We start from the raw sequence: 10,693 nt of genomic DNA, 5'->3' as shown, positions 1-10,693 counted from the left end.
GGCTATACAGCTCTGACCGGAAACTAACAATAAAATAAAATTTTCTTCCTATTAGATTGTGGTTTATTAACGTCTATAGCCTACCTACCCCAATCCTAAACTACCCCTTACAATAGGCTAGTGCAAAAATAGTAGCTAATTAGTCTATTGTTGTACAGTGTTACAGAAATTCCACTATATTGATGTGTGCATGCTCAATAGTCACAGCTGTCTCCCTTCTAGCCTTAACCTCCGAAGTCCCGATCTGAAATGATGGTTCATGAATCTTTATTTGATTCAGATCGGAACTTCGGAACGCTATGACATGTCCCCACCAATGGCAAAATCAAACCTACACCCTTAGTAGGCCCTCACTGCAGAACACAAGATCCAGGGGGCGAGGTTGGATCCACGTCTATAGGGTGGAGATTGGTAGGTTTAGGGATGGAGATGGGTGGGTCTAGGGATCAGAGGGTGGAGACGGGTAGGTTTAGGGATGTGTCCGGTGGGAGGAGTTGGATCTGGGTCCAACCTCACCCTCTGGATCTTATGTTCTGCAGCGAGGACCAGGACTATCTCTACAACCCTTGCAAATCTTAAGTAGGCTATATTTTCTATAATAGAAAAGGGTAAACATAGCTCTTCTCAAGAAGCAACGCAATTTGAGGTAAACTCGCCAAAGTTTAATATTTAGGGGTTTGTTCAAAGCACTAATAATCTAAATATTGAGCAGTAGAAATAGTAATGTTTGGCTTGTTTTTCAAATAGGACACACACTTCGCTTCCTCCAGGTGGCGCTGTGGACCTGACTGACTTTATGTACAAGGTGGTGCAGCCTGACAAATGTCCCGTCCTAGAAGAGTCCTTGTACTAACACTGTGTTGCTAATCTATGTGAACACACTCACTAATGTATTCTGCTCACGGACTGAGCAATCTAAGCTGCGGATATCTCACCATCCCATGAAACTGGGTGAAGCTGGAAGTTTCAGTGTCCGAAAAGATAGAGAAGGAACACAATAGGTCAAAAACAAACTCTTATGTCATTTTCATAAAATACTTACAGTTACAATTGACATAATTCACACAAATCTTGATTGGGAACACAAAAAAGTCAGTTTATGTTGCATTACTGCTGCAACAATAATTATATTTTTTCTATATTTATGTATAAAAAAAAAAGTTTCTGTATATTATAAGCATTAAATTAGTGTGATGTTAATGAACTCCACCGTCCTCCTTTTATGTCACTAGTGGCAAGTGTCAAAGTGGTCGAACTTGAATTACATTGATGTCTGGATCGTCATTGCATTTGGAGGTAATATCCAGAGGATGAGTGTCATTGCTAGCGATGATGAATACGATGGAGGAAGAGTTGAAGGTCACTCTCTTTTTGGGCCGGTTGGGACGGCTATGTGACATCACAATAGGGCGTACAGGATGTTCGATGCGGGCGAGGGGACGGTCCTTAATGCTGTGCTGCAGAGTGGCCAGACGAGAACACAGCATCTGTAACATGCACCTGCGAAACTGACCAATCAGAAAGAGGAATGTAAGCTTCATACACACTACACACACACACAGTAAAATATTATTTTTCAAAAATTATTAAAATCAGTTTTTCTACTTTTCTACTTCAAAAATGTCATGTTTAATTCAGTGTACTGATTGCAGTTTCTTTGTAATAATTTGTGAAATCTACAAACATTTTTTTTTGCTAACAAGTGAAACTACTAGACTATAAACTAAACTTAAGCGCCTGTTAAATGCACTGAAAACAAATTGGGGTAGGATTTACTTTTAATACTAATTTGCCAAGAAATTGCTAGTAGGCCTACATTTCACAAAGAAACAGCAAGTAACAGAATTAAATAGATAATTTGAATTAGTGAAATAATCTTTATTTACAACTTGAAAATTCCACATTTTGTAAATTAAAATACTAAATGTAATTATCAGTGATGAAAAACATTTAATATTCCTTTGTTTTACACAATAGAAAAAAATAGTTTTAATATTTTAATATAGTAAATATTTTCATGTCACAGTTTAAAACTTATTTGCTTTTTTCATGAAAATTTCATTCTACTCCAAAATTCATGGAATAATGCAGATAAAATGCTGTTAGTATAAAAGTGCATCAAATGATTATTTATCATTAATTATTTAAAGTAATATTTAGTTATTTTCTTGTACTACATTTATTTAAAATATCAAAGGTTATCTCTTATACAGTTCACAGATACACTGTATGTTGACTTGTAAAGTTGGAGGATCACCAGACCTGACTTTAAAATATACTGTAATAAATGCCCCTCCATCAGAATTAAGTGACCTCTGCTGACCTTTCTGCTCATGAAGGCGTAGATTACGGGGTTGTAGGCAGTGCTGGATTTGGCGAAGAGAGAGGGAATGATGGCAACCGTGGGGGAGACGACACTCTTCCTGCCAAAAGCCTCCAGCATGGACACCACAGCATAGGGTGTCCAGCACACCAGGAAACAGGAAATCATCATTAGGAACATCACCGCCACTTTCTTCTCATATCGCAGAATCTTAATTGTCTGAACGGTCTGCAGATCCTGGATAGAGCGCAGCTACAGGAAAAGAACAGAAGACATTCTGTCATAAATCCCCTCATCTATGTTAAAGAATATATTGCACGACCTGGAAAAAAAGAACATCGACTTAGTCAACCTTTAAGTGGATTTTTGATATTGTGTGAAAAAATTAGTATATCATTAAAAATGTGATTTAACAAAAAAAAAAATCTGCTGAAGCTGGTTGCCTTAAAATTTTAAATTGGCTCAACTTTATTTTTTTTTACAGTGTAGATTGTAATTTAAAAGTGCTTTTCTAAAAAACTTATAAATCTTACTTAGAAAATACTTGTGATAGTAAAGACAGTAGTATTGGGATCTGCGGTTCTGTGTTATTTAAAAAATGATGAGTTTTTAAAACAAATGATTTGAGAAAGGTAGATTTTCTTTTAATCTGTTTTATAAGTAAAGTTACAAATCTAGAAAAGGCCATGCAAAAATAATGATATTCTGCAAACATAACATACCAATAAATGTGGGTAAAAGTTAAACATAATAAAAGGTTCAACCATAAATATCAGAATTTTTTTAATTATTCTAGAGAACAGAAAAGATAAAGGATAGAATAAAATAGAATTACAAGCACCATGCTGATTATCAGTCAAATTAATACAGACAATAAAACTTTTATCCCAATTTACACATCCATATCCACAATCTATATGTTAATAGAAAAATCCATAGACTAGGCTGGCATACTTAGACTTTAGATGAATATTGCACATAATGTTCCTGATGATGAAGATATATACTTTCCCAAGGTGACTGGCTTTGGATGGAGGTCATATGCTGCCCTGCTTGAAAGCATCATGCCCTAAAATCACTTAAGATGCTTCTTTAATTAAACACAATGTCCTCTGAGTCACACATGCATGCATTCATTCATTCATTTTCATTACACAACTGCATAAAATTTGCTGAGTTTGACTGAGATTCTCTCAAGGCGCCTGGCATTGTGTAACTAACACAGAACTGGGTCAGCACTTGGGGGCGCAATGGGGTTTATGTGAACAGCTGGTCCACACACTTTAAAACACTTTATCCTAAAATGGTATATAGTCAATCTCATGTTTGAGTTGTTTTTCCTTATGTCATGGATAATTTAAAACTGTCATGCTGCTGACATTGACGGGTATATGCAACTCCTTCATTGATTCATTATTCATTATTTTTGATTGAATTTGCATAAATATGTAAGGATTTAAGTGCATAACTTAATGCCTTTGACTGGCCACATTTAAGTAAATTTTTAATTCACTAGTTCATATTAAACTGTCCTGTGGTGGAATAGATGCTTTAAAATGTTGTAAAATCTATATTCTACTGTATGTTATGTCTCAATGTGAATTTTACTTATTCATTCAAAAATGAATTGGATCACTAATTCATTCATGCATTTATTGATTCCCTGATTCATTCATGTGCTTATTGATGCACCGATTCATTAATGCATTTATTGATTTTCTGATTCATTTATGTATTTATTCAAGCAGTTCCTGGCACACTTAACCATATTTACTCATACAGAATAGAATAATCAAGACACCGATCAAACACACTAGCAGTACTACAAAAAAAAAAAAAAAATTCACAGAAATTATGAAATAGTGGATTAAAATAAGTAGTCTGGATTATTAAGAATCTCCTGCTGTGGGGTTGATTTCAGAGCAAGAATACCAACACTGTGGTATATGTGTTTATGTACTTTCAAGAGAACAGGGGGCTAGTCTGGTATTGTGCCTCACGGGTTTAACTCTGAGTAATACTGACTTGCTTTCTGCAGTCTGTAAACAGTTCACCTTATGAAACTATCTAAATTATTAAACATGCTCTCCAGGTTTTTGTTTATGTTGCACTGGCTTTTTTTAAAAAAAATCTCTTTATTTTGACATTTATCAGTGTGGATGCATGAAGTTTGTTGATCAAGTACTTCACATTTTAACAACTGATGTTTATCAGTAGCTTTGTTCTTTTCAGTCTATGTAGTTGTTCTGTTTCAAATCAGTAACGTTCCTGGATTCAACCCAAACTGCTGTGTAGTCTGCAGGTTGTTGTGGTTTGTTTCATCGATCCAGCAGTTTTACACTTTCTGATTGACTGAAGGATCACATTGATCCACACCACAAGTCTGCTGTTTGGGCTCAGTAAGATTTTATGCTCACCAAACACAGTAAAACAGTAATATTGTGAAGTTATTACAATTTTAAAAAATTAAATAAAAATATATATTAAATTTCATGTGATGGAAAGCTGAATTCAGTCTTCAGTGTCACATGATCCTTCAGAAATCATTCTAATATGCTGATTTGCTGCTAAAGAAACTTTTATTATTATAATTGACTTATATTATAAAAGCATTAATTTCTTCAAAAAAACAAACAAACAAACTAAAACTTTTAAATGATAGTGTATATTGCAGTGCGGTGGATTGCAATGGATTGCAAGTACTTTGGCTGAATTGCAAGACTGTAAATATCAGGCTAAATTCATTAATAATTCTAAAAATTCTTTAAGACTCTATTAAATATCTATTAAAGTATTTTCTAGGCCACAGAATGACTGGAGTCTCATCATAATAATCATATCTGTCAAAATAGCATAATCCTTTCTTTATGTGCAAAACCTTTTGGAATGTTTAAAACAAGCTCAAAGGCAAAGGTACACATAAACTGCTTAAAGGTGAAGTGTGACATTTTTGCATCACTAACAACAGTTTTTAAACATGTTTGCAGAACACTCTCCCAGTTTGCCATTGGTCAGGAAAACGGATAGTCCCGCCCCAAACGTATGCCATTGGATCAGCCAGTGTTGCTGTTTTGGGCAGAATGCTTTTCAGGGGAATCAACATACAAATAGTTTAATTAAATCTGTCTATGTACACAAAGCAAAAAATAAGAGAAAAGACTGCACACTTCAGTTTGTGGTAAGCAAACAATCACTCATGTTGGAGTGGTCATGCTTTCCCCCATTTGGACAGCACACTGATAAAATCTGTTGCACCAGAGCTGTGCTGATGAAAATCGCAAGCTATTTACATACGCAATCACCGTCGCTGCTTATTTGCTGAAGGCACTTTCAGACAATATGGCTTTTAGTGGAAATAGACCATCAAACAGCAGCATGTCGGCACCTCTGCACTGCTAAATCATAGCAGCTTGACTGTGCATTTATAAAAGAACAAGAGAGAATGATGAAGGTTAAAGACAGAAAGAAAGAAACTGTAAGGTGCCATATGCAAATCACAGATCAGAAATGAGATGACAAGCGAGAAAAATGTTTGGAGAAATCAAGGGTCGATAAAATAAAGAAAAAAGAAAAAAAGAAATGAGCAAATATTCAACCAACTTTGCACCTGGAAAAGATTATCTATGGAAGAAAGCACCCAAAACCCATGCAAAATCTCCTATCTAGGTAGAAAACTCACTAGCTAGTGTGTTTCTAGTGCATCAGGTAACAGGGAATATATATCTGATGCATCCAGACAAGCCAGTGAGAAAATGACTATTATTAGCTAAGCCCATTGTTGCACCTGTTCGTCTTACCATTTTCACAGTGTACAAGATGTTTCCATAACAGTAGGCCATGACACCCACGGGGACGAAGAAGCATCCGAGGAGGAAGAAGAGAATGAAGGAAGCGTCATTGGGATCTTTGGAAGCCCAGTCGAGGGAGCAGCCTAACTGATGGACTTCCAGCGTGTAGCGGTTCCATCCGAGGAGAGGAGCTCCAGTCCAGGCCAAAGAGTACAGCCAGATGTGCGTGATGGCTCTCCAGGCCCAGGGGAAGTCAATGACCTTGGCATGAACCACACGGATGTAGCGCTCATACGCCAGACCGGAGAGAGTCATGATGGACACGATGCCTTAAAGGACGAGAAGAGAAATAAAAAGTCATATAGCTGACTGGAAATAGATAGATACATTAGGTCCTCAAATTCTCATTACCAAACTGTGTCCAGATGTTTGAGTCTGTTGCCATTCTCTTTTTTAAAGATTCTCATTATGGTACTAAATATTCATAAGGATCATCCTGTTTGGACACAATTCATTTTTAAAGATAAATTAGGATAGGTAAGGATGTGCTAATGGTACTATATAAATATAAATACAAAACAATGTGGCTTCACTCTTTAACAGAAATCAAGCTCCTAGCAAACAGTCTCACATTCAGCAGATGATGGATTATAGTAATTGGTATCATTTCTAAAAGTAAATAACGTCATCTCTGAACTGCAGTATCCGCAGAGACTCCTCTGGCAAGAGACTCACAGACACATCCCCCAATTACCCAGACATCCACAGTCCTCTGTGACAGAGGCAGCACTAACGTGTTTCCTCTCAGCTGTCAGGTGTATTCACAAAGACCTCTTTTTACTTCTCTGGGCTTAGTAAATTTGATGTGGAATATGATGCAGTATTACACACTGAGCTACATCTCATCAAAACTGTTAATATTTAAATGAGTCAGCTCTCAAGGGAGCAAAAATGGAGGTCATAGACACAAATGCCTCCACAAACCACTGTTTATAGAAGCATCAAACGCAGCAGTTTCACATCTAAATGGGTCAAAGGAGGCAGTACTGAAGCAATCATGTGTGATGATAATCTATCATCAGGTGTGACCTTGGGATGCATAAAATGACCATCTATTGTTCAGAAATGAGATTATGGTATGCTCCTCAAAGCATATCCTCTCGCAGATGCTTAGTTGATATTCTGCTGGATATTTCTGGACCATTAAAGTGTCATGACTCCATTTGACCTCATCTTTCCCTGCGCCAGATGGATTTTTATTTCAATAAATGTGTCATAGTTGTTTACGGATGCTTGGATTTGTTTCTTTGCCTGTTGTTGTAAATGGTCACATGATCAAGTGAATCAATTTAAGCATAAATATTCTTACAACTGTGAAGCTGTCTGATATAATTAGATGAGGAAAGCATGCATTTCCTTTAGATAATTTGATATGCTCTAATTTACTTGAATTAGATTGTGTTAAATGAGTAAAACGAAATCATTTGCTGTAGGAAAGACAAAATGACAGCGATTTTTTGTTAATATTGCCTTTTCCTATTGAGACAAAGCCCCTCCAATCTCACACTAGTGTTTAAAACGATTTCTCAATAATATTTCATGTTCTCAAATTTACAAAGATTCCAAACGTAGTTTATAATCAAAAGTCAGAGATCTCAAAATTAACTCGAGAAATATTTTGAGCTGCTATCTACATGCTATGCAGCTATTTTAATTTTATTTAGCCTAAATGACTTTCTTTGAATTCAAAGTAGACTGCTTGAAAACTTATTTCTATCGATATCGATACATTAAAGACAGAACTGACCGAATAAACTGTTGCTGAATCCATCCCAAACACATGTGGCAGAGTTAAAGACCCATCTTCTCTTCACGCACGAGACGAATGTGAAATTAACTCCGGTGATTGACACCAGCAGATCGCTGACACTTATATTCAATATTAACAGATTAGTCGGTGTTCGGAGCCTCTTGAACCTGTAGTACAGAATAATGACGATGATATTATTACAGAAGCCCAGGACACCGATAGATCCGATGGTGAACGTCAGGAGTTTATAAGTCTCATCGGCGAAAATATAATCATAATCCCCACCAAGGTTAGTCTCAGGCGATGTTTCATTGAAATAATTCATTGCTTTTCTAAGTGAATGTTCAGCATGATGATTGAAAGTGACCCGATTCAGCGCCCGTCCAGAAGCAATCAGGGCAGTCCACTATAGTGATTGTAGTTCAGTGTGTCAGTAAGGTTGAAGAAAAATGTCACCTACATCCAGAGAAAAGCATGAAAGTTCTTCCTGGAGAGCGTTTCCTAAGACTGACTGAACGCAAAGTGTGCAGTGCGCTGTTATGAACACTAATCACAGTGACGGTGATGCTCTGCTTCTACTGCGCTTTTTTGAAAACTTACACAAGAATGGTAGGCTGTGTAATGCATTGAGGGAAAACATAGTAATAGTGGAGATGATGCTCAGTACAGCCTACTGAGTTGTTCATGGAAACTCATGGAAGCAATATTCAATATAAAAACTGAATGGTGATGATCAATAGGCTATGTTATGAACAATCACAGTGATGGTGATGTTCAATATACTCTGTTTTAAAAACCTATGACAGTAATGGCAACATTCAGGCTTATATGAAGTCTTAATGTCTTAACACTAATGGCATGAGTGATATTCAGCATTTAATGTGCTGTTATGAACACTAATAGTGAAGATATGTAGGCTAATATGCTGTTAAGTAAACTAAATGAGAGTAAGCATTATGTTTAGTATTGGACTGGAATGAGCAGTCTGTTATGTTCCATATTTAATGCACTGATGACAGACAAATCAGTTAAAGAAAATCAACTATTAGTCATGAAAAGGTAACGAACTTTCACATTTAATTCAAGGGTCAGAGAGAAGGAAGTACAGTAAGTGGTAAAATGAAAACAGTGTAAGAAACTTTAAGTGGGCTTCAGGGAAAAACAGAAATATAAAAAAATGAACCCTGAGCTGCAGTGTGAAAAGTGTGATTTTTTTTTATTAGTGAATTTTTAGACGATCCTTTAGGAATGTTTGTTACTCAGTTTCATTCTGGCACTGCTGAAGAATCAGACTTTAAAATTAAAGCAAACGAGCTCTTCAAACATTCCCTCCAGTGTTGGAATTATTAATATTTAAAAATACATTTCAACAATATTTTAAGCATTAAAAAAACCTAGCTGTGTCCATTTTTATACTGCCTAGGTAATTAAACAACCTCAGACAGCCAAAGAGGCGATGCTTTTGCTCACTTAATTACAAACATGCAAATGAAGAACAGGTGATTGGGGAGCATCATCATGATTAATAATGCCCCTGCAGCCGGTGAAGGTTGGTTCCGATGATTCACCGCTCATTACATGTCAGCTGTTAACATCACATTACGCACATCTCCTTCAGGAAAGACTGAAGCCAGTGGTTCAGTCATATATAGAAAGTACCAAAAGTTGCAATAATTAAGATTTTTTAAATGTTTTTGAAAGAAGTACTTTCAAAGCTGCATTTATTTGATAAAAATGTTGTTAAATATTATTAGCCTACAATTTATTTATATATATATATATATATATATATATATGCATTATACAAAAAATATGCAATGCAGTGTGTGTGTCGTGGAGAGATAAGAGTATGGTATATCATTCTGAACACAGCCATAATGCAGTTAAACCATTTTTTAACCACTCTCCTTGTTTACGTGAGGCTTTTGATTTAAACTCCATAGTAGAATCAAGGATTCACAAGAACCTGAAAATGTGCAAACTGTACAATTATTTCAGCAGCTTGCAGTCAAACCTTCGATCAACCTTTGAAAATGTGTTTCATAAGAGGTTCTTCTCAGTACAGCTCTACGTTTGTGAAGAAAATATTCCTTGTTGATGAATTGGGTCACTGTTTATAGGAATTCTCCCAATTGTCCTAGAATATTCTTAATATAAATAATCTATTACGTACAAATCTGAGTTCTTATTGGAACAACATCAGAGGATATGATCAGTATTTTATCTTCCCTGCCCAGTGATATTTTCACAGCTCCCATCAGTGTTTAGAAGAAAGTCTAGAGATGTGGAGAAAGATTTGATTAATTTACAAGCTTTGAAGGACTTGTCTTTGAAATCAGCAGGAGTGTGAAAACAAAGCATTAAAGGCGATCCGTTGTAGCTGTCAGATCTCATTCACGCTTGCGCAAACTCAAAGAGAGTGACGCACACGGTCTGACGTAAAGCATTGGTTGTGGTACGCCTCATCGCAGATTGTTGCGATTAATAACTTAAATTTTAGTCTCCCATCATATGGCTTCAGAAGACAGCCATAGTTGTCATTGTCAGCCATAGTTCCTATATATTTGCTGTATAGAAAAGAGCAAGTAATACAGGTTTGGAATTATATGCGGGTGAGTAAATGATGAAGAATCTTAATGTCTTCACAATTTTGTGTTTTACAAGAAAATGCTATTTCAGTCTTGCTTCAAAATGTCACATTTAACTCAATACATTACTTGCTATTTCTTTGTAATTATTAGTGAAATCAGCAATTTTAGAGCGAAAACTGTA

General features: G+C 36.1%; 2 protein-coding genes across 2 annotated transcripts in view; both read right to left on the bottom strand.

Annotated features, from left to right (window-relative positions):
- LOC306883822 (uncharacterized protein) overlaps positions 1-10,693 on the bottom strand; it is a gene marked incomplete at its 3' end in the record, with an annotated part of 468,688 nt that overhangs the window by 240,043 nt on the left and 217,952 nt on the right. The window lies entirely within an intron of this gene.
- Positions 644-8,462, bottom strand: opn3 (opsin 3). Its single transcript, XM_079439759.1, has 4 exons — positions 7,919-8,462; positions 6,121-6,440; positions 2,324-2,575; positions 644-1,508 (listed from the first exon to the last, which is right to left on the bottom strand). The coding sequence occupies exons 1-4, from the start codon at positions 8,244-8,246 to the stop codon at positions 1,242-1,244; spliced, it is 1,167 nt and encodes a 388-aa protein (XP_079295885.1). The 5' UTR covers positions 8,247-8,462; the 3' UTR covers positions 644-1,241.

Source organism: Barbus barbus (genome assembly GCF_936440315.1).
Source record: "Barbus barbus genome assembly, chromosome: 18".
In the NCBI taxonomy this organism is placed as follows: Eukaryota; Metazoa; Chordata; class Actinopteri; order Cypriniformes; family Cyprinidae; genus Barbus; species Barbus barbus.
This window is presented reverse-complemented; position numbering and strand designations above follow the sequence as displayed.